Source organism: Acomys minous (genome assembly GCF_964271855.1).
Source record: "Acomys minous genome assembly, chromosome: 10".
Lineage (NCBI taxonomy): Eukaryota > Metazoa > Chordata > Mammalia > Rodentia > Muridae > Acomys > Acomys minous.
The window spans coordinates 117,117,268-117,141,319 of NC_140491.1; the positions used below are offsets into that span (position 1 = coordinate 117,117,268).

At 37.5% G+C, this 24,052-nt stretch overlaps 1 protein-coding gene across 1 annotated transcript in view; it reads left to right on the forward strand.

Moving 5' to 3' along the window:
* The window catches only part of FSIP2 (fibrous sheath interacting protein 2), a 61,285-nt gene extending 38,565 nt beyond the window's left edge, over positions 1 to 22,720 (forward strand). The window contains exons 17-23 of the mRNA XM_084798922.1: positions 397 to 9,818; positions 10,848 to 11,342; positions 12,597 to 12,688; positions 15,978 to 16,024; positions 19,022 to 19,065; positions 21,104 to 21,173; positions 22,536 to 22,720. Of these exons, the coding sequence (XP_084655048.1) occupies positions 397 to 9,818; positions 10,848 to 11,342; positions 12,597 to 12,688; positions 15,978 to 16,024; positions 19,022 to 19,065; positions 21,104 to 21,173; positions 22,536 to 22,672 (10,307 nt within the window). The 3' untranslated portion in view covers positions 22,673 to 22,720. The remainder of the gene's footprint in view (positions 1 to 396; positions 9,819 to 10,847; positions 11,343 to 12,596; positions 12,689 to 15,977; positions 16,025 to 19,021; positions 19,066 to 21,103; positions 21,174 to 22,535) is intronic.
* Positions 22,721 to 24,052: the final 1,332 nt, after the last annotated feature.

A 24,052-nucleotide genomic window follows, 5' to 3' on the forward strand; every position in this document is an offset into this window, starting at 1 on the left:
ACACCTTTTTATATCTTACAAGTAAAATGCAGCATAGCATCAAATATTTGACCCAATACACTTTTAAATAATCACATCACTGGAGCTATGCCAGGATGTTTCAGTAAACCTGAAAGTCTGCTCTCTTAGTATAGATAACTATAAAATCAAGGCAGAGATATCAGTCCGCGACTTGGAGATTTGAAATTAAAGACCTATTTTCTCAATATACAGGGTAAGAGTTCACAATTGAGAAGTATTTAGGGAAAATCCAGTTTCCTTTTAAATTTCTTTTATCTTTTACTTTAGTAAGGTGGTCCAAAGACAAAATGCATTGCCAGTCTATTACATTTTCCATATTTTCTATAATCCATACTGAAAGTTCTATGTTTCTATTTCTCTCTTTCTCTTTTTAAGTTTCAACTGAGACGTTGTCTCCTGTATCTTCACCCTTAAAGAAAAATTATGATGCAAAACAGCCTCTAAAAAGCATATACAGTAATTCTTCAGTTTATCAGTTTTGTGAATGCCTCTCGGAATCAGTTATTTGCTACCTAATTTCAGACATTATTGATGGCACCAAAGAGAAAGCATGGGAAACCCAAGATGCGATATATAACAGAAATATCTCAATCCATTCTCTAGTGTATAAGAACAGATCTACTTCGATTGGAGAACTCGCTTTAAGTATTTTTGAAGTTATTATTGAAATTCTTTCTAATGGTAACATGATAAATGCTATCAAGGCACATCAGGCTTCCATAAAAGCAAAGTACATGTTCTGTCCAGGAGTGACATCTTCTGACTTTGATGATATCTTTCAAGATCTTTTAAAAGGGGTGATTTTTGTATTGTCTGAAGCACTAGGAGTAGATCATTTTGAAAATAGCGTAAGAAAGAAGTCATATTCCACATTTAGCAATAGTGTGCCCATTTTCAACAGATTAAATACCATGGAAAGTCAGAGAAGCCCCAGAGACTGGGGACCATCTCCCGACCTAATTGATCATCTTGCTCAGAGAAATAAATTAAATTGCCTGGCCTACAGATTAAGTAGCCTGGTGGGTAGCCTAAAATCTCACGAATCCAAAGAAGTTGTTAATGAAGTTTTCAATATTATTTTAGATTTGTTTTTACCAGACGAATTTCCAGCTGAGGGTATGAATTCCAGTAAGCTAGCAAGAACATTTTTCTCCTCGAATAATCAAGAAAGCAATAGAATTGTTACAAACAATCCCGGGCTTTCCCCCAAATCAGTTTTTCTTCTCAATATTGTGTGTGAGAAGCTTATTAGAACACTTCTAGAAAAGTGCACGGGCACTGCGTTTTTTGAGGATCGTCCGTGTTTTCCTGAAGTAGCAGACCAATGCCAACATGTCAAAGTCCTTCCAAGTGTTCAGGGTGGGCATTTCCATTACTGTAAAGTACCAATGGACTGTGAGCAGTTTCAAGGAGATTACACGTCAGAACTTCTAGAAAATCTGGCAGACATGGATCAAGATTTATCATCATCAGACTATGTACTTAATTTTGTTTCCCACAGCTTGGTTAAATCTTTGATGGATAATCTGTCTCATGGTTTTCAACAAGTTCCTTTTGAAAACAAATACATGAACTACAGCACAAAAGAAATACAGCCTTTTTATCTAAAACCAAAAAGGCAAGAACCCATAGCAGTAGGACAAACTAAAGCTCATGTAGGGTTCATGACCTACGATGATGATTTTTTCACCAGGCCCTTTAATAATTCCAATGCAACTAGCTTTAAAAGGCAAACGCCATTTGGCAAACAACATTCAGTAAAACCTGAGAGAAAAGAAACAAAGGGGATGAACCCAGAGGCCTTTCACAAGCTATGTCAAAGAGGTTTAAATGGTGCTGTTTACTCAGCCACATTTTTGGAGGAGATAATCTCAGAACTGTTCTTCAATCTGTCTATGTCATTGTGGAAGAAAAATGTAAACATCAGTGAAGCCTGGCTCAACGAGATAAATACATTACTAATCAACAGTGTAGTGAATGAGTTAAACAATGCCCACATTACTGTTCTAAGGTATCCTGAAGAGAGGTTATATTTTCCATCAGCACATAAAGGGTGTGTGACTAAGATCGTTGATTCCATTTATTATAACGTTTTACAGCAGTATGAGTTTACAGTAACCTGTGGCAGTCATCTGCCACATGATAACACTTCAGTAGCTGAACGAATATCCAATGGCATATTGTTGGAGGTTGCAGACTATCAGCTTCCATCCTGCTTCAAGGGAAAGCTCAAATCAAATTTATACCATACTCTCAATGCTGAAATCATAGTGTATAAGCTTCAAAATAACCTAAGAAAAATTATTTCCGAACCCATGTCTTCAAAAGGTTATACCACCATGTTACCACACTCATTTTTAGAATATGCCATCAGAAGACTTTTAGCTCAGCTTATTCCATTTCATATGAATCCTTCATCTTTAGAAAAAAAGTATTTGATGAGTTCAGATTTTAATGACATGTCCAACTGTATAACAAATAAGGTTATGTCAGCCATTTCAAAACATAAAATCTGTTTCACCGTCTATGATAATCAATGTTTGCACACAGATAGAAACCTCCAAAAGATGGTAGATTCTGTTTACAGTAATATTTTAGAAATGTCTGGTTCTCTCGATTTAATACAGAAAAATATAGTCAGCCGAAGTCCAATTATGATTGACCAAATAGCTAGTTTCATTATTCAAGAGATTATTGAAAACCATCTTCGGCCATTTTTGTGTGGGGAGAGTTCACGCCCCAAAACTCCACTGGATGAGGTATCTTACATGGTTAAACAAGTCCTCAGTGAGGTTGGAGACTCACAGAACCCCCAGAAGCCATCACCTTTTGGCATGTGCCCCAATAAGTTCGTAGGGGAAATTGTTACCAGAGTTTTAGCAAAGATTTTTAGTCCTAAGCCTAGTATTAATGTGGAGCTAGAAAATATGACCCAAAAAATAGTAAACTCAGTGAATAACAATTTGGACGAAGCTAAGATTCAGATTCTCCATGATAAGCAGCCGTCCTTTCCCTTAGGCGATACAGACACTGTCGATGAACTTGTCACCTCAGTTTACAGGAATGTCTTGAAGCAGCATGGGCTAGACCCTGATATTAATGAGTCTGAAAATGGTGATGCTTTTGTAGAAAATATTTCCAAATTTATCACAGCAGCTATTTCAGACTACCTTCTTCATCCATTGTTTTCTGGTGACTTATCATCTGCTTCCTGTTCTAATTTGATGGCTTATAATACCGTTTATGATGATCTTGGTAACATCAATAAATCTAGTAAGCCAAACCAGACATACCCTCCATATAATACATTACTTCCATATACATTTTTAGAAGATATGATCAGAGTACTATTATCTAAATTTTTCCCTTCTCCTAAGACAGTTTCAAATATAGCAGCTACAAGAGACAAAGGAGTAAATTTTAATGAAATTGCATCCAATCTGATCAGTGATATTAGGAGAAAAATTTCCCAACATGAAATTAGATTTTCAAAAGATGAAGAGAGAACCAAGTCTTTTTACTCAGAAAATGATGTTCAGCGTCTTGTTGACTCTGTTTTCAATAATATTTTGGAAAACTTTGGTTCCCAAGAATCAGTAGAACAAAATATCACAAAAAGTAATGATGTTTTAATTAATAAAATGGCAGGCTTTATTATTAAGTATATCTGTGAACAGCATCTTCAGCCATTTGTGGAAAAAAAGCAGTCACCTACTTCAGCAAGCAAATACTTTGAAGATAGCAGACAACACTTGTTTTATGCTAGTGTGTATCCTTCCACTTTTTTGGAAGATGTGGTCTCTGGAGTAGTAAGCAAAATAGTTCACAGGGCGGTTGGCATTGTACAAGTGGAATCCTCAAGAAATTCAGAAAATGTTTTGTTTGATAAAGCTGAAAACCTCATATATTGGATAACAGAGGAACTTTCAAAAGCCCAGGTTACCACTGTAGAGAATGCTGAGGAGCGGTTGTGTTTGTCCCCTGTAAAGAAAGATGTACTCCAAAATATTATTGACACTGTGTACAGCAAAGTTTTAGAAAAATATGAAATGGAAATCATGCCCAATAAAGATTTTCTATATGACACAAAGGCATTGGGTACTGAGATAGCCAAAATCACCCTGACTGAAATTCTTGATTTCCAAATTTCACCAGATCTTGTAGCAAGGTTGCCTTTAAGCTTCCATTCTAAACTTAGTCCAAATATTTTGGTAGATAGAGTTCATTATGACATTAGTAAGTCAAAATTCCGGAGACACGCTTCAGCAAAATACACCACCATGCTCTCACACGCTCATTTACAGAAAATAGTCACTCAGCTTCTGTCTCAGATGAGCCCATCGCACTCCTGTGTAGAACATGCTGATGCTTCTCAATCAGACTTGAGTAACACAGTCATAAAACTAATAAACGAAATCATGTCAATAATTTCAAAACATGCAATATGTATTGTAAAACATGGGAATGAAAAACAGAGTATGATTTCAGAAAGGGACATGCAGTCAATGGTTGATTCAATTTATGCTGACCTTTCCCACTCAAATCTGTACCAGTCTCTTACAAAAGATAAAAAAGGTCTAAGAAGCATACCTGTTTCAAAGATAGCAAGTTTTATAATAAAGGAGATCTTCAATCATCATCTGGACTCATTCTTATCAGGAGATAGAAATATTCTTTCAGCTTCAGTTGCTGAAACCTGCAAGCCAAAAGCAACGAACTTTCAGCAAAGAGAATTGTCTTCCATTGTGAACTCAGCTGTGTTTTTGGAGGAGGTAATTACTGAGCTTCTGTGCAAAATCCTTCAGACATTCATACAGAATTGCTTGGCTGCTGAAACCACAGAACGAGCAGTAGCCGAAATCATGGACATCGTTACAGCATTAGTAAAATCAATTATCTCAGAGTTCACCACATCTGAGATTTTGGTTGCAGAACATTTGGATGAGAGTCTATGGTGTTCAGAAATATATAAAGAAATGGTTCAAAAGACAGTCAACTCCGTCTACGGGAATCTGTTAGATGAATATGAATCTCTGACTCAACTACACTGGTCTGTACAACATGAGACTTGCTGTTTTGCAGGAAAAATATATCACTTACTATTGGAAGAAATTTACGATTATCAGGTACAGTCACTAGTTTCGGGCGAATTAATGCCTTCTTCTTATTCTTCCCCTCAAGCTGCAAATATCATAAAAAATGTGCTCAATATCATCTTGAAGGACACCAATGCTTTGCCTTCATGCATTACAGTGCTCCCTTGTTCTTTGATAGAAAACATGATTTATAAGCTTTTAGAAAACATCTTCCCTTCAGACAACACTGAAAATGAACTAGAGGGAGGTGACAGGCCGTATGATGATGATGAGTTCCTGGCAGCAGCCTCAAAACTGACGGATGAAATCATCAAAGAAATTTCTGAACATGAGATCAGATTTGCCACCACAGAGAAGGATGCAGCCAATATACAATTAGAAACTACTGAGAATTTCATTGACTCTATATGTAATAATATTTTGAAAAATTATGAATTCCAGGAAGAAATACAGAAAGGTGCACATAAAAAGGGAGACTCATTTCTCAGTAAAATAGCTGGTTTCATTATTAAAGAAATCTTGGACCATCATTTGAGACCATTTTTATATGGTGAAGACTCACCTCTTAGTAGCTTGCCTGATTATGCTGGTGCTTCTGTTGTTGCTAAGTCTGGGAAAGAAAAGGCACAACCCTCTCTATTTTCAGCTGCATTTTTAGAAGATGTAATTGTTGACCTTGCTCACAAATTTTGTTCTTTTGCAACTCCTAGTGAAGATTTCAGGAAAAAGAACATGCCAGATGCAGAATTTGTAAGCTTAGCTATCAACTTTGCAAATTCTCTTATACAGGAGTTTAAAAAAAGTGAAATTAAAGTTTTAAAACATGCTGAAGAAATATTTTCTTTGCCACCAATTGCGAAGGAGACAGTTGATAAAATATCTAATTTTGTATATGATCAGTTTATAGGGAAATTTGGATCTGATGTTATTCAGAAAGATGACACTGGTAACATTGTTATCGAAATGGTTTCCTCTTTGGCCCAGAAAGCAATCTCTGCATTCAAGATTCAGCCACTGTTTTCAGGAGACTGGTGTTCAACTTTCTTTTCATTTCTAGACCCAGAAACTATCACCAACAGGGTTCAGCTCCTACCAGAGACGACTCCCATGCAGACTAGTAGATCCTTACAGCAGAGCCACACTGCTTTACCTAAAGACGCGCCGAGGAAGGACCATGGTGTTCAAGACCCAATAGTTGCCTCGATAGATGCCATTATGAAATCCGACATCATCAACCTCAAGTCAGAATCAACTGCAGGTGCCACAGACACAAAGAAAGACGATGAGAAGGAACTGAAACCTGCCGCCCCAAAAGATGAAAATGACCCAAAAGTCCTATCTCCAGCAACCAGTATGAAGAGCAAAGATACTCAGGAACAACATTTGAGTGACACGTGTAAAAGTGACGAAGTTGGGAAAGAGAACTTAGTCCTCGTCAATGATCAGGGAAAAGTTCTTGAGATATATACCCATTTTTCAGTTTCTACTGTTGATAAAAGTTCCAAGAAGGAGGTACTTGGATCAGATTTTGAAACAAAAAAAGAAAAGAAGACTGACGAAGCTAGTAAAAATTCAGTGGAAACAGATGATGAGCCTAAGAGTAAGAGTAAAGAGACCATGGTACAAAAAGCTGTAAAAATAGCACCAGAGTCAATCAAGGAGGAGAGCAGACAGTCCGTAGCTCAGATGTATATAGAGGAGGGACACTACTCAGAAACTGTTGAAAATGTCATTGAAAACATTTATGACAATGTTTTAATAATATCACAAGAGCCACTGGATTTTTCCAGACCAATATACAGTAGAAGCCTCATAAGTGATGGAGCGTTGGTTATACTTAAAGATTCTGCACAGACTGTTACAACAAAGGATGTGTCCCCATCAGTTAGCAAAGACACTACCACTGCTAGAGAGAAGGCAAGTGAAGAAACAGAAACTAAGGTAAGAGGAAAGGAGAGTGAGATAAAAAGAGAGATTAGCAAAGACCCCACTGCTAAAGAGCAGGCAAGCGAGGAAACAGAAGCTAAAGTAAGAGGAAAGGAGAGTGAGATAAAAAGAGAGATTAGCAAAGACACCACTGCTAAAGAGAGGGCAAGCAAGGAAACAGAAGCTAAGGTAAGAGGAAAGGAGAGTGAGATAAAAAGAGAGAAAGAGATTAAAAGTAAGCCTAGCATGACCGCCCATCCTCAGCCATCAGAGAGTAAATCTAGAATTGTCCCTGCTAAGTTTCTAGAAGATGTGATCATTGAAATGGTGAACAAACTCATTTTTACTTCTCCACCAGAAACAGAAAAGTGTGATAAAAGTACAGATGTAAATGAGGACCAAAATAAGGAAGAACTTTATGACACAGCTATGAAACTCATTGGCTCAATGTTGAAGGAGTTTTCAGATGCAGAAATTAAGGTATTTAGGCCAGAAAAGGAAAAGGAAATAGTTTCCCAAGAAATCAAAGAATCGGTTCATACCCCACCTCCTGTGTGTAAAGAAGCAACTCCAGAAGAACCACCACCCAGCAGTAATATTAAAGATGTGGATAAAACATCACATGTGGATAAAACATCTGAACAATCCTCTGACAAGAAGCAATTCATTATTGGAATACCACCAATTGAGAAATCAGTAGTCAATAAAATTGTTCACTCTTGTGTTTGCAATGTTTTAAAGGAATGTAAATCTCAGGAGTCTATTTGCAAGAACATCAACAGTAATGGGGACAGTCTAGCCAAACGGCTAACTGGCACAGTGATAAACGAAATTTTTCAGCATCAGCTCAACTTGATATTTTCTGATGAGATACCAGCTTCAGCGTGTGTGCCTCTAGAACCAAAAGATGTTGAGAAAAAGATCCAAAAGGTGGTGCAAACATCCAGTAAGGAATGTCAGACCTCATCTCCGTACACCATAAAGTTGCCTTTCAAATTTTTAGATGATGTGATTTCTGCTCTTTTAGCAAAGGTTTTTTCAAAACTATCTAACATCAAAACAAAAATATCTCAAGAAAATCTGTTGACACAACTTGAATTCCTTCGAATGAAGTTAGTAAATACAGTTGCAGCCGAGATTTCCAAAAATGAAGATTTGGTTATACAGTATGTTGACTCCTTGCATCCAAATGATGATGAAATTATTCAACTGGTGGTTCAGACAATTTATAACAATCTGTTGCCACAGTTTGGATCACAGGAAACCATACAAAGTTGTATAGTTAGTGGGTGTAAACTCCTTTCTCAAACTATTGTTGACTTAGTTCTACGAGAAGCGGCTGGCAACCAGTTGCAGAACTATTTTGGTGGTGAGTTGACTCCATATCAGTGTGCAGAAGTTGACAATGTTGTTGAAGATATCCTCACCAATGTTATGTTAACTACTTCACCACAGCCACTACGTCCTCGTAAACTGTCATATAACATAATAGAAGCAATTGCTGTGAAATTTCTATCCAAGCTTTTATCTGGGTTTCCAAAAGTGGATACAGAAAGAACTAAATCTCAGGAAACTGAAATGCAAAAAATAGCCTCAAAAATACTAAAATCAATCCAACAGTTTTTCTCCAAAAGTAAGATCAAAGTTGTACAACCTGCCAAGGACTCAGATGCTGTGCCTTCAGCTGACAATGCAACTATTGAAAAAGTAGCTGATTCGGTTTATAGCGATCTTATAAAACACTCTGGCTCCCCTACATCTGTATTTGAAGATTTGATGGGTAAAGGTGATGCCCTTTCTGACATAATAGGTTGTTCAATGGTGAAGGAGATTTCCAACTCTGAATTTCAACCTGAATTAGAGGAAGAACTTCCAAGTTCAGAATTAGTTCTGGAAGCTGTCAAAATTATGGAAAAAGTGGTGAAAATTATCGATGAACTTAAGTCCCAGGAAAAATCTGTATCCCTAAAGGATGTAATAGTAGACTCCAGAGTTTTAGAGGAAGCTCTGTCCTTGTTCTTGGCTAAACTAGTACCTAAGCCTGGTGCGGCAAGCAAAGACCCGAACAGTTTAACAGAGCCTGAGTTAAATAAAATTGCATCTCAGTTGACAAAATCTGTAACAGCTGAAATTTCCAGAAGTAACATTAGCCTTGTGAATTCTAATCCTGAAGAACAGTCGTTAGATCCAGCGAACGTTGAAATGATTTCTCAGGTTATTGAGTCTGTTTACAGTAATGTAATAAATGAATCTGAAACCCATAGTGAGGTCTATGATACAAAAGGCACAAAGAAGGCCTTCCCTAAGAAAGTGGCCAGCTTAATTGTTGACGGGGTTTCAGGAATCCCATCGTGCCGAGTTAGCCCCAAGAGTTCTTACGCTGCTACTTACGGAGACCTAGACACGGGTAGGATCATTGAAAGGGCACAGAAGCATGCTGGACAGCTGAGCTCTGACTCTGACAAAGAGTCTGACGAGGCAGAAGAAGATGAACTTCCAGTAAGAATAATTCCACATGTCAGGAATAAACCAATGAAAATAGACCCAAATATCGTCTCGGAACACTTGGCTGTTATTTCTATGAAAACTCAACCTCTGGAGACACTCAAGATGGACTGCGTGAAGAGGACCGGGTGCAACATAGCAGAGCTGAGAAGAGCGTCCCTAAGTGGGAAGGGCCCCTCTTCCGCGGAGGTGGCTGATTTAGGAGCCAGACAGAAGGAAAGACGTGCCTCACTGGACACGACAGGACGACTCGATGTAAAGCCCTTGGAGGTAAGTACTACAGCAGTGGGGAAAGTGGGGAAAGTGGGAACCAGTTCTGTGATTTCCATCCTCTCCTGGTACGTGGAGAGGCATGCTCATTATTTTTGCCAGCCAAACAGGGAATTGTTTACACGAGCTCATTTCTACAGTCACGGTTTCTAAGGACTTGCCGTATTATTTGCATATTTCAAAAGAAAGGCCCAAGGCTAGTTTCTATAAGACAATCCACTAAAATTAATTTCTGAAGCACGGAGACATAAGTATGTATGTATCCTTATTAACACTACACTGACTGAAATCTTGAGGCAGCACAGTAGTCTCTTTCTTGAGGTATATTTTAATCATATCCCTGCCTCCAATTACTCTTAGTTCCTCCACACTTCTCATCCATTCAATTCCACATTCTTTCTTCCTATCTCTCTCTCTCTCTATTAGAAAACAGAAAAAATAAATAAAACAAAAGAAACCAAAAGACAAAAAAAATACCAAAACAAAAATCATACAAAATAGAATTCAGTTTTTATAGGCCAATTCCTCCTGGGCATGAGGCTTCTCCTGGAGCACGGCTGATACACCGAGTAACACTCCTTTAGAAAACACTCAGTTTCCCTTTCCCAGCATGTTACCAATTAATTTCTTGATCTCTTCATATACTTGGGATATTAGCCTTCTGTTAGATGTTGGGTTGGTATCATTTAAGAAAAAATGACAAAAATAGAAAATAGTAAGTTTATTTAAAAATAAAATATAAAATTTAAAGCATTCTATTATACTGAATATTTAGAATAAGCTATGACAGATTAATGTCATCTCACCGTAAAAATAATGCTAGAGACAAGTAACTATTTCATGTGACTTATCTACGTAGCTTTCTTTTAAAAATAGTGACAATATGCTAGTAAAAGTTATTGGAAGAAATTTGCTAGATTAAAGTTAGAATTCATAAAAAGTAGCTATGATACAAAGTAATGTCTGAAAAGTGCCTGAGATACGTATTTTTAATATTTATTACAATATTTATTGTATTTTTAACTCAAGGCTGTTGGCAGAAATTCATTTCAAAATGTAAGAAGGCCTGATGTCACCAGAGTGGAACTTCTGAAAGATATTCACAACAAAAAAGAGCTGATCGTGCGGTTAGTAGCTCATGACATTAGTAAGAAAGATTCAGAAAGTAGCTTCGGAGACAACATGGTCTCAGAAGATGAGGAGGTTATTTTAGGCGAGGTCGTTGGACGCCAGTGCTTAAAAGAAATACCTGAAGACCATGTTCCAGAAGTGGTGAAACCTGTAGAACACCAAGTTGTTTCTCCCAAGACCACAACAAGCACGAACAGCCTGAGAAAGTTCTTATCACTAAGCAAATGCTGTCAACCCACTTCCAGCGAAAATACTGAAACTGTTGAAGCCACTGGAAACCAGACAACAGAACCTAGCAAGGCGCCGGTTAAAAGAGCTGTTGCAGAGCTCGACATGCCGTCTTCGAAAACCTTGCCAGAAGCACCGCCCTCTAAGGAAAAGATACAGCCTAAGGTAGGTGAGACGCTACCTCCCAGCTGCTGGGAGCAGAAACAACCTCGTACTTTCTGTATCCAACAAAGCATACTAGAGTCATTATTTGCATTGGCCTGCGTATACCATAGGCTAAACAATTAACAAAACGTGAAACTCAGTTAACTATTCGATAGAAAGAAACCTAGAAATATTAGTTAAAGGAAAAATGGAAAACAGAAACTGCTTAAGGAAACTCAACCTTATAATTAAACAATGGATTCCATTTTGTATTGGGGCTGCAAATAGTTGGTGGCCATCCATGGAAAACTCTATGTGAATAGAGTGAATCCGTATCGGCTGACCAAGTTATAGGGAAGTAAATAAATGATCTATGGAAATTCAGACTGTTGCATAAGATTTGTTAAGACCTGGGCCTAATCCACAACACTAAATCCAAATAATAACAAAAAGAAAACCATTACCTGGGTTTGAATTCAGACTTCCACTTACTAGATACATTACCTTTCTTAAAACTTACATGGTAAATGTAAGTTCTTTTCTCTCATACAGCTTTCTACAGCTTTCCTAAATATAACAAGTTATTCAAAGTACTTTGTACCTCACAATTTCACTCATCCATTAAACTTTTTAATTCCGATGGGGCACAGCTCATGTTTCTGAATCCAAATTGTCAAATGAGAAGAAACTCAATGCCCCTTTTTGGCTTTATCCTGTCCAAAAGTCTGTCCTAATCGTATTTTTTGGAATAATATGAAGTGGGATTCCCTGGTGAAACAATTGCCTTAATGAAACTTCATAACACAGTGTTTGTACCTGTGTGCTTGGGCTAACGTAGAGGCTGCAGTACACTGCAGACAATAGACACACGTGATATCGGGAGCACTGGATTCGCCAACAAATAGATCAGAGTGTGTGTTAAAAATGTCTGATCAGACAAACTTATGAGATGCCTAGAGTTCTATCTCTGCTCTTGTGTTTAATACAGTAAACTGTAAGTAACATATTTTAAAGTCTAAATGCAGAATATATGTTCTTCATTAACTGTATTAGATTCAGGTTTAAAAGATATTTAAAACCTAGTATCATAATTTATGATTTCTCACAAAGCCATTAAAAACCCAAGACTACCATTAATTTTTAAATAATATTTAAAGTACTCTCTAAAACTTTCTTTTCCTTGAAATATTTTTTGAATGCAAAAAAAAATGCCAGTGAGGGAGAAAGTACCTATCAAGTTCTGTGGTGTGTGATACATGATTTGTAATTTTACAGAAAGAGGAAATCCTTGCTGCTGAACCAACACATTACTTCATACACAGAATTATGAGCACATCATCATACAACCAAGAAGACCTCCTTTCCAGGTACATAAAATATAATGAGTACAGACATAAAACCTCGGGGGGGAGTAGGACTTATGGCCAGGACGGGGCTGCTGGTTAGTGTGTAGCTGAGCAAGCGTCCAGCATAAAACTCTCGTTCTGGTTTTCCAGCCCTGGGCGCCACTGTGAGTCTGAAGTTTTCTCTTAGCACAAGAAGTTGTATTTCTAGTTACCTAGTTTCCACACCTGCTCTTGGGTGTGCAAATGTCTGGGGTCAGATATTTGCTAGCATGATATGGGGCTGTTGTTTACTGTGGTTGTTATTAAAGCCTGAAGAAGATCCATAGAGGCAGCAGCAGAAAGCGCCTCATCAGCACGGAAAGACTCCTGCTCGGCTTTGTTAAGTAAGCTAAAGGTTGTAGTGTATAGCCCTACATTACAAGGAGAATCTGAAGACAAGGGGAAAAAATGTTAATTTCAAGCACTAAGATCAATTTTAAAATCACAAACCACTAGTAATATTAATATAAAAACCCCACAAAAGTTAAAATATAACCTAATGAACAGAATAAGAAATAAACTGTTTCCTGGAAATTTGGCTGTTTCTATGTCAGAATAAAAAAACAATACAAGGAAAAGAAAAATAGCTGCAGTTTACACACACACACATCATATATATATATATATATATATATATATATATATATATATAAATTTTTTAGAAAACATATGTTGGATTTCCTAGTGAGACAATTGCCTTAATGAAACATCCTAACACAGTTCTTGAACTTGTGTGCACAGACTAAGACAAAAACTGCAGTAAGCTGCAGAAAATAGACATTTGTGATTTCAGTCAACTCAGGGGCTCTGGATTTGAAAACAAATAGATCAGTGTGTGTGTTAAAATGTCTGATCAGATAAGCTGATGAGGTGCCCAGAGTTGTGTCTCTGCTATTTTATTTAATGCAATAATCTATAATTACCATATTTTAAAGTCTAAAAGCAGAATATATATCATTCATTATCTATATTAGGTTCATGTTTAAAATGTGTTCAAAACCTAGTATCATAATTCACAATATCTTAACTTCACTTCAATATATATATATGATAGTATATATATTATTATACATATATATGACATTTTATATATACATATATATGTATGGGTCAATATCTAAACTGTTCCCAATACCTCAAAATAAAACAAAACAGTAAAAAATAATAATAATTGAATAGAAAAGTCCTCTAAAAGATGTACAAAAGCCCATGAAAGGCACTCCACATCACCAACCACTAGGCAAATGCAAATCAAAATTGCAGAAGATGCCATTTTAACCCACAAGGATAGCTGAAGGAAAAGGGAGAGTTAAGAAGGCAGGGAAAGAAAATAAGTATCAAGGATGGAAAGAAACTCTGCCATTATGCACTGATGGCAGAATTATAAAGTTGGGAAATCACTATGAAAAACAGGGTGAAGAATCCCCAAACAATTTAACATGAAGTTAACATGTGAACCAGCAATTCCGAGTATATTTCTCAAAGAACTGAAGTATATTTATCAAAGACGCTGCAGCTGATATTTGTGAACTTGTGTCAATAACAGCATGATTCACAATAGACCAATGAAGAAACCAACCTACAATGTTTGTCACTGGATGCATACATGAGCAAAAAGTGTCTTGTGTATTTTTTTTTTATTATTATAATTTATTCACATTACATCCGGATGTTATCCCCTTGCTCTTATCTTCCTGTTCCCACGCTCCATCCCTCCTCCACCTCTGACACAGGGCCTCCTCCTGCACCTTACGACTGCAGCCTATCAGGTCTCATCTGGATAGCTTGTATTCCTTTCCTCTGTGTTCCCACAGACCCTCTTTGCCAAAGGACAGTGATTAAATCGAGGGCACTGGAGACAGTCCCCTACTCTTGCCCCCTTCTCCATGTGGAGAATGAGCTTCCCATCAGCTACATCTGAACAGGGGGGGTCTAGGTTCTCTGATTGCAGTGTCCTTGGTTGGTGCATCAGTTTGTGCAGCGCACGCCCCCACCCCCACCCCCACCCCACAGGTCCAAATCTGCCAGCCTTGATAGTCTCCTCCCGGAGCTCCTAACAACTCCCTGCCCATCCTTCCATGCCCCAGCTCTTCCATGCAACTTACAGCTCTTCTCTCACAGACTCGGGAAAGATGTTCACCAACCATACATCCAATAAAGGGCTAATGTCCAAAATATATAAAGAACTCAAGGAATTGAATGCCACCAAACCAAATAACCCAATTAAAACTGGGGTACAGAGCTAAACAGAGAATTCTCAATGGAGGACTATCAAGTGGCTAAGGAACACTTAAAGAAATGCTCAATGTCCTTACTCATCAGGGAAATGCAAATCAGAACAACTCTGAGATTCCATCTTACATCTGTCAGAATGACAGCACATGCTGACGAGGATGCGGAAAAAAGGCAACACTCCTTCATCACTGGTGCGAGTGCAAACTTGTACAACCACTTTGGAAATTAATTTGGCACTTTCTCAGGAAATTTGGAATAACGCTACATCAAGACCTAGCTGTACCGTTCCTGGGCTCCTATATGTCCCTCAACCAAAGAATGGACAAAGAAACTGTGGTACATTTACACAATGGAATAGTATTTTCTTTTAAAAAGAAAGAAGTCTGGAAATTTCCAGGCAAACAGATACAACTAGAAAAGATCATCCTGAGTGAGGTAACCCAGACCCAGAAAGACATGCATGGTATACACTCACTTATAAGTGGCTGTTAGCCCAACATAGATGTCCTCTGAGGGACTCCACCCAGCAGGGGATTGGGACAGATGCTGGAATTTGCAGTCTTAGGGACTCTTTAGAGTATATCTACTATTTAAAGAAAATCCTCACATTCTACAGTACGCATGAATATGGATGACACTGGGGTGAATAAGTTGCAAAATTAAAAATATTATGAAACTACTTGTCTGGAGTATTCAAAACCCTTATGACACAAGGTAAAATAGTGATTTCCTGACTGTTTAAGCACAAATCATGATCAGGAGGTAGAAGATAGTGATATTTGCACAGTAATGTAAATTTTCTTCACAACATGAAATAGTATATTGCAACTTTCTCAGGCGTTAGATTTAATGTGCATTTAATCATGAATTTAAAATTGGAGAAAAATCAAATTACAAATTATTCTTTTGACTTGAATTTTAGCAACATGCTATCCCACATTTGCTTCCATATGAAGAATGGCAGGTTGTTAGCTAGTAGCTTCTTCGTTTGTTAAATATACATCTTTAAAAAAATGTTCTTTTTATTTTATTTTAGTGAAATTGAAGAATTTATGCCAGATTCAAAGGCTAATGCACTAGAAGGTTGGTTGGATGCTTTTCTTAACTTCTAAAAATGATGAACAAAAAACTTTTTTGACTATTTCAATAATCTAATTATTTCCTAAGTTTAAAATGTCAGTTATCAACCTTGAAAGTGTTTATTTTTCCATTAGGCCTATTTTACCTTGATTCTATTCTGTGGAAGTAATCCATTATTATTATTTAAGCCAGCTAATAAGGCAAGCTGAATATTTTTCTTATATGAATTTGGTATGAAATATGTAAATTTACACTGACCAATTTCAAATATGTATTGCTATGCTGGCTTATATCTGAGCTACAACTGGGTTTAATTTTATCATTGAAAAGTTACGCTTTGCTGCCTCAGAGCTTACCTCTGCTAAGACGCAAAGGCCTTATAAAGACTAACTAGTGTAGCTCACATTAAAATCTGGCTAGCATGAACCATTTTGGGTTTGTTTTTTGTTTTTTTTTTTTTTTTATGGATCTTTTTCCACATTTTTAGGATTTTTAGTCCAATATTAGTTCAGACCTCAATCTATAAATCTGATTAAGTAACATCAATACGGAGAAGCAGTATAAGGATCTTTTACTACAGAACGGCCTTACAATTCAAGTCAAAGGTTTAACCCATCTACTGCTCTGAAACCCACTCAAGAAACACCATCTTTCAACTGAGATGTATAAATAATTTTCACCGTTGTCAGTGATAACTCTGTCTGAACCCCACTAAAATATCTGTAGGTGTGGTGGCTGAGTTATGAGTCGTAGGCCTTAAGATCCAGCCAGGAAATGCTCAGTGCTGCTCTGTGTTTTCGTTCATTAGTGTCCAGCATCTGTCTGAGAGCCAGAACTAGGGCTCAATCCCTGTGGTTAAAACTTATGTATTATTCTGTTTTGCCTAGCTTTGATGTTTATATTACACACATTTCCTATATTCTTCACTGACTTACTCATTAACTTAATCTGAAGATTAAGCAATCAGTTCTTTTCTGTTATAATATTCCATGCATGGACAATACCGAGCCAGTTTACTCTTATGGGATTTATGTGTTAACTTGAGGTGAAGAGACCAATGCTACAAGCATAAGATAAATCCAGAGGCTGAAAAGTCCTTTCCATTTTACTAATGACAGAACTTCAAGAGACTGCAGTAGTTACAAGACCATCCATCATTAGCCCAAACTACCCCGATTACCTTTCTTACCTCTTCTTCCGTTTCCCTGGTGGCTTCCTCTCTCTGCTCCAGGTGTCCACCACACTACAGAGCTTTCCCTCCTGCTTACCCTTCTGGAGTTCCTTCTCCTTACTCTGCCTTACTTTTTTCCTCAACTTAGACGTTTTCCATTTCACTCTCCCAGAGAGGTGTCCTTTGAGTCTTCTGTCACAGCCCATGAGATTGAGATGTGTTGCCTTCTGTATCTTTGCGGTGTATTTGCGTTCTTTTTCTCCAGTCCAGTTGTCTAAGAGATCCTGTATTTTAATTGTTTGATTTTGAATGCCAGCTTGCAGAATTGATGTCCGTCGAGGCCTGAAACTGTATGTTGCTATATACACGTTAAAACGCTGAGTGATAGAGGATACGGATGAAGCTAAAGATGTGGGGAGGAAGAATGCGAAAACAGTTAGGCTTGTGAGATTAAAGTATCCACTAAGATATTTAAGATGAGTTAGTGTGTGAGCTACTGGATAGTTCAGTATAAATTTTAATGGAGAGGTCATGCTGAATATACTTATTCCTAAGTTCATGAATTATAAAACTAAATCTCAAGTATGAATAGCTTGAACAGCTGGAATTTTTACATATGTCTTTATCAAAGCAGCTTCCTAGGCAGTCCTGGGAGTCCAGTGCCCACGAACGTTAGTAACATAATAAAAACCTGGCACTTGCCCTTATGGCCCTCATGTTAAGCCCACATAGTTCCAATCATTTCAAAGGAAAAGTCAGTTCACTCACGTACAATACAAAGTAGAATCAAGTCAAATCCCTTGGGAATATAACTAACCAATTATAAAGTTACTAATGTTGTCAGCTACCTCATTCTTATTTACCTGATGTTTTGCCTTTACTCTTTTTCTAGAATATATATTTCTCCCAAACGATAATTTGTATTTACTTGTGATGGCTTTTGATGAGACTTGAAGTGCTGTATTTCCTCATGTCTTTTCATAATATAGTCAAAAATAAATTGTCTCACTTCCATTTTACTTACAAAGAAACTGAGTCGGAGAACTTAGATTTGTCACCCAGTTGTAAGCACTGAAGCTAAGGTTCAACAGAGCTTCTCAGCTAGATTAGTTGCTTCCCTGACAGTGGGTCTCTAGGTGGCAAAGTAATCTCTATTTCCTTGTGTTTCAATGATATGCTGACCTCCCTTGGAAACTCGGGCAACTTTTTGATCTGAAGTGATTCCATTGGATTTTCTCTGAGTATTGATGCAACCCCGACCCCCCATTTCAAAACATCATCACTTTCTTCTTAAATGCATTTACGTGTTCTGATTTTGAGATAGGGTCTTACTATGCACCTGTGGCTGCACTGGAACCTGCTATGGAGATCAGGCTGGCCTTGACCTCACAAAGATTAGATTATTTCTGCTGAGAGTGTGTGCCCCCATTCCGGGCTCACTTACCTTTTTTAATTAAATAAATATAAAGCTTGCTAAAGTTGGAAGGCCTCTTTAGATTTGTCATTAAGTTAAATCTTTTATAAGTTAAAAAAAGTTTTAAAAAGGCACAGGGATTGGGTAGCTTCATACAGATGCGTAGCTACTGAAGCAAGGAGCCCGTCTCTCCGGGTAAATCCCAGTCATCTTGCATAATTTCCAGGTGGGAGGCAAATACAAGTTCTAATAGTCTAGAGCTCCCATTTCAGATTTGTTCCAGTTGCCTATCCAGTAAAAATAATAATAACTATGCATACCTATATTATAATGTAAGGTGACAATATTGGATTTGTATCAACAAATATGCATGCATGTGTGTATATAAGAAAAACATTTTTCCTGCCTTTTACAGCAAGTCCTCGGGAACCACAAACAGAGAACCCAAGCAATGTCCAGGTAAATACTTTTCAATATCCTCTAATTTGCACACACTGGAGTCCTGTTGTAAAATAGCTCAGTTTTCATATTCTACCAGAGACTATGAGGCATCACTGAGCAACACTGGGAAACACTGCTCTTTTCACAAGTCTTTCACACTCAGATCTCCCGTCTCAATGAGGCTTGTCCTTAATATCTGAAAATCCCTCTGTGAAAAGCTTCGCCCCCTGATGTTGAAGCGGAATTCCTTGTTTAGGTGAGCAGAGCCACGGACCCTCAACACCTAACTTCAATTCTGTTAAGAGCTGGTTCTGTTTCTCGATTCTGTCCAGGGCTAAGGGTTCCGTGATTATGCGGCAGATGTAGACGGGACAAAGGGTCACTTCAAAGGCTGGCAAGAGGTTGGCAAGAGGGCGAGGAACGCCTGGATCCACCCACGCGTCCTTGTTCCTTCACACTGACTTCACATGCGGCTCAACCACACGGCGTGGGCTGAGGGGGACCTTCCCTCTTCCTCAGCTGTTTTAACTCAACAGATCCTGCTGTTAGCTTCTCTTTATTCTTTTTCACATTGCCTTTTTGGTTTATTTTAATTCAGTTTCATAATTTCCCCATGAATACAAGATTACAAATTAACCAGCAACCCAACTTTGCAGCAATACAAAATATTACAGCTTCAGGCCCAATTCATAAAATCCTGTATCACCCTGAAACAAATTTTTGCAATTTCTTAAATAAATAAATTACACTGGCATCCAACCTGATCATTATTTATGAATACAAATATCTATTTAACAATCTCTAATCTCATTTAATTCATAGCTTGTAGAAAACAAAATTGTATGTCAACAGAACAGAGGCCCTGATGTTCTACTCTGGGAGTCATTAATGTTCTTTGAATGATGCTAAATTCCTAACTAGTCTACACCCATCCACTGTTGTAATTTCTCCTTGTTACCTTTTCCATGCCCAAACAATGATTAAAATTGTTACTTAGAGCATCTCTAAGTAAAGTTGCATAAGTACACCTCAGACATACACATACCCACTCCTTGGTTACAACTGAAAACTGTTACCAATACTGAGGATCTGCAGATAAATCATAGACGTTTAGCCTGAGAAATCAAAACTCAAAGAGCAGTCAATATTAGTTCTTCCATTTTCTTTCACTATTTCATGGCGCAAATTTTGAAATTTCATAGAAATGCTAGCGGGAAGCCTTCTAAGCAAGTGGGCCTGTTGGTTTCATTTGTTTATTGTCGTGGGAAAACGGAGGTAGATGAAACATAACATACAAGGGGACCAGGGAGAGTGCTGGGGCATTTTAAGCAGAAGATTAAAGGGAGAAAGGTCTGTTAGTCAAAGACTGAGGGAAACCATAGAGAGAGACTCAGGAAAGGCTGTCCTTACATGTCTGTCTGAAGTTTCTCTTACGCACTTGAAATTATATTGACAAAAGGTTTTGAGAGCTGAAGTCTTGGCAGTGGCTTCATCTTGCCTTTTAGGGACAATTACTCCTCCTCTATTCAAAGAAATGACACAAGTTTCCAGAATAAAACCAGTTTCTGGATGTACCTCGTAATAGCAAAACAAGTGGCTCTATTGTTTCAGAACCTGTAAATTACTAAAATTTCCCTGGAGGAAACTGGGAGTTGCAAAGTTAAGCATTTTGCTTCTCTCTTATAATTTTATATTTTCTCTGAAACATATCCGCAACCAACTGAAATGTATTGCAATTAATGCAAAGGAGGAAGTGGGCAAAGAGCTAACATTTTCCAAGGGTCAATAAAGCTCAGCCTCTGTTTGCCATGTGGTTATAGCCAAGGTCATCATCCATCGCAGAGCAAATTCTAAGAGTTATAACTTGTAAAATTCACCTGCTTTGAATCAGGGCTGGGGGGAGGGAGGGGGGGCTAGGGGCTTACTCAAGGCATAAAAACACAGATTTCACTTGTGTGAAATTGTGTAATAGTTGTTATATCTTTGGATATTTCTTGTTGTCTCCTTGGTATATTTTTACTGTCTGAAAACTAAGTCTTCCAATTTGTCTTGACAGTTTGTCACCATCTTTGAAGGATCAAAAAATGTGGCCAGCAGTTCACGTTCCTCAAAGGAACACTTTTCAGGTACAAAAGGCACTAAACATTTAACCATCATTGAGATGTAGCTCTTATTGATATTATTGTGAATATAGAAATTTTTATCACTGATCTTTCCAGGAAGAGTGACCCTTTTCTTGTACATTGTTAACGCAGGACTGAAATAATATCCATAGCATTTGTGTAAAAGTCTAAAGTTTTATTATATAAATTATCTTTACCTTTGAAGACCAAGGAACAACAGATGGCATAACTAACATTTGTTAGGCCACAGATATCCATACATTACTAAAGAATAAAATGGGAATAACTGAGGAGGAAAACTATGATGATTTCTGTAAAGCTACATAGCTGCTGAGCTACACTGAGCACCGTCGTATTAGGGCTTACATTCTTTCTGCAGCAGCGTTGTTCACGTGAAAGTATCACTTGCTGAGCAAAGTGGATGATGCAATAAAAGGGCAGTAAGGTGCTCAGTGGAGCTAGCATGGTCCATTGGTCACTGAAATGCTAGATAATAAGCAGCCTTTTTAGAGCTAGGAGAGAGAGAGAGACAGAGACAGAGACAGAGAGACAGAGAGAGACAGAGACAGAGACAGAGACAGAGACAGAGAGACACGGAGAGAGAGAGGAGGGAGGGAGGAGAGAGAGGAGGAAGAGAGGAGAGGAGAGAGAGAGGAAAGAGAGAAATTAAGTATGTAAAGATCCCTGACTTTTGAAAGTTATATATTGCAGTTAGTAAAATGTTGGGCTTTTTACATGTGTTTTCCAGTCCTATAACAATTTATTATATGTTGAGATACTGTCTTTAAGATTCAGGTTATTAATAGCTGATACAGAAAAAATTGAATCGAAATTCTGAGGTTTTCATTATGTGTGCAATAATATCTTGCATGACAAAGAATATACCTGTGAGCTTTCAAAAGGAAATTTATACAAAATTTCTCAGACTTTACAGCATTTCAATAAATTTGTGCTCTCACTTGAGCACTATAAAATAGAACCCATACACAAAACACTGGAGTGTATCTCCTTGCTTAGCTCATCCAGTATTTTCAAGCAGGGATAAGAGGAGGATTTACATATCTATCTGGAGATGCCTGAAGGTCAAGTGCCCCAAGAGACAGAATCACTGGATGGTATTCCCAGCCTAGACTCGCTTCACCTGTGTCATCTTAGTCACGGTCTTTGACCTCACCCACAGTTACCATCCATAAACAAAGACAACGCTGTACACAATTACTTCAGGAAACCATAGCAAATCAAGTGAAAACATGGCAGCTGTGCTTCATATTTCAGAGATTATTTTACAAATGCCAACCTCTGAATTCTAAAGCATTGCTGTGATGTAACTACTCTGATACTCACCTTTATTCCTTTCCCCGACAGAAACATCCAGGAGCAGTATTTCCACGCAAGGCTCTAAAGTGCTAGCAAGGGTATCCTCAACTCTATCCAAGGTGTTCTTCCGATCAAGCGGTAGTACTTCTAAATCCTCTCTGCCACCTCACCAGGAGAAGCGCTGAAGCCACTCCACTTGATAAAATTGTGATTTCCTATAAAATAAATTGATATTTGAAGTAGAACATACTGTCCAATTATTACAGTACCTCAACCTGAAATATATATATTAGTTAAAGAAATAGTAAAGGTTTGCATTTTAATAAACTCATTTTTTCATTTTTTTTATTACTGAGATTACAATTACCTTGCTCTTCCCTTCACTTTCCTTCCTCCAACACCTCTCATATATGCCTCCTTCCTCCCTTTCAAATCCATGGCCCCCCTTTTTAGTTGTTGTTAAATGCTTGTATGGATATTGAATACATCTAACCTGCCTATTACTGACATGCATCGTCCCAGGGTTGCCCAGTTGGTCCTGGATGAGCCAGGGTGTGCTCCTTCCTGCCGAGATCTGTTTCTCCTTCTCCAGCTCTCAGCTGTCCTTGGTTGCCAGCAGCTCTTTGTGAAGGATTGAATCCTCTTATTCTTTCTCCCTTCCACGTTAGCATGTCTATTGTTGTCCTCCTTTAGTTTGTGTTTGGGAAGCCATGTTGATGACACTTTATAGATGTAAGTTCTGGAATTACCAAGATACATAGCCTCACAGCAAATCTCCTGTTCCTCTGATTGCTATGATCTTTCTGCCCTCTCTTCAACAGTGTTCCTGGAACCTTAGCTCTGGGAGTTGCTTTATAGATGCTCTATTTGGGCTGATTTTAATTAGTACATAGAAATGTTATATTACAAAAAAAATGTATAGAATGTAATAGCATATTTGGTCAATATATACACATGCAAGTATATGCATACATGTGTATAGTTTAGTTTTTAAATTGGGTCAAAATGATTTGTTTCTTTAAAAAGTTATAATTTCTTTATTGTTAGCTTCAAAATTAATTTGAGCTAGCTTTATAGCCATCTTGCTGTATACACCATAAGTATCAATGATTCAACGTCTTTGTATAATAAGTGTTTTCAAAGAGAATTTTAGTAAGACTTTAAACTTAGTAATTATCTATATGCTGTGACAGAAAATGACTAAATTATTAATTTATTACTAACATTTTCAATAATAGTTAATCTAATACAATAATAATTTACCAATAACAATTATTTTGTTGATAATTAAATTGATATTAATTTAATGTTAATTATTAATTGTTGCAATTATTAATAGTAAGCTAAAATACCTTTTAGAATTAAATATAGATTTTTCCTGTTACAGTATTAGAAGATGTATCATTGTGATGGTTAGCAAGTAGATGACAAAGCCAGTATGAGTTATACAACACAATTATGAAAAACGCTATTCAGTGGCTAAGGCACATTCATGTTTCCAAACTTCTCTCTGTATCACTGAAAGTTAAAAAAGAAACTAACATCATGTCTTAGCTGGGTTTCTG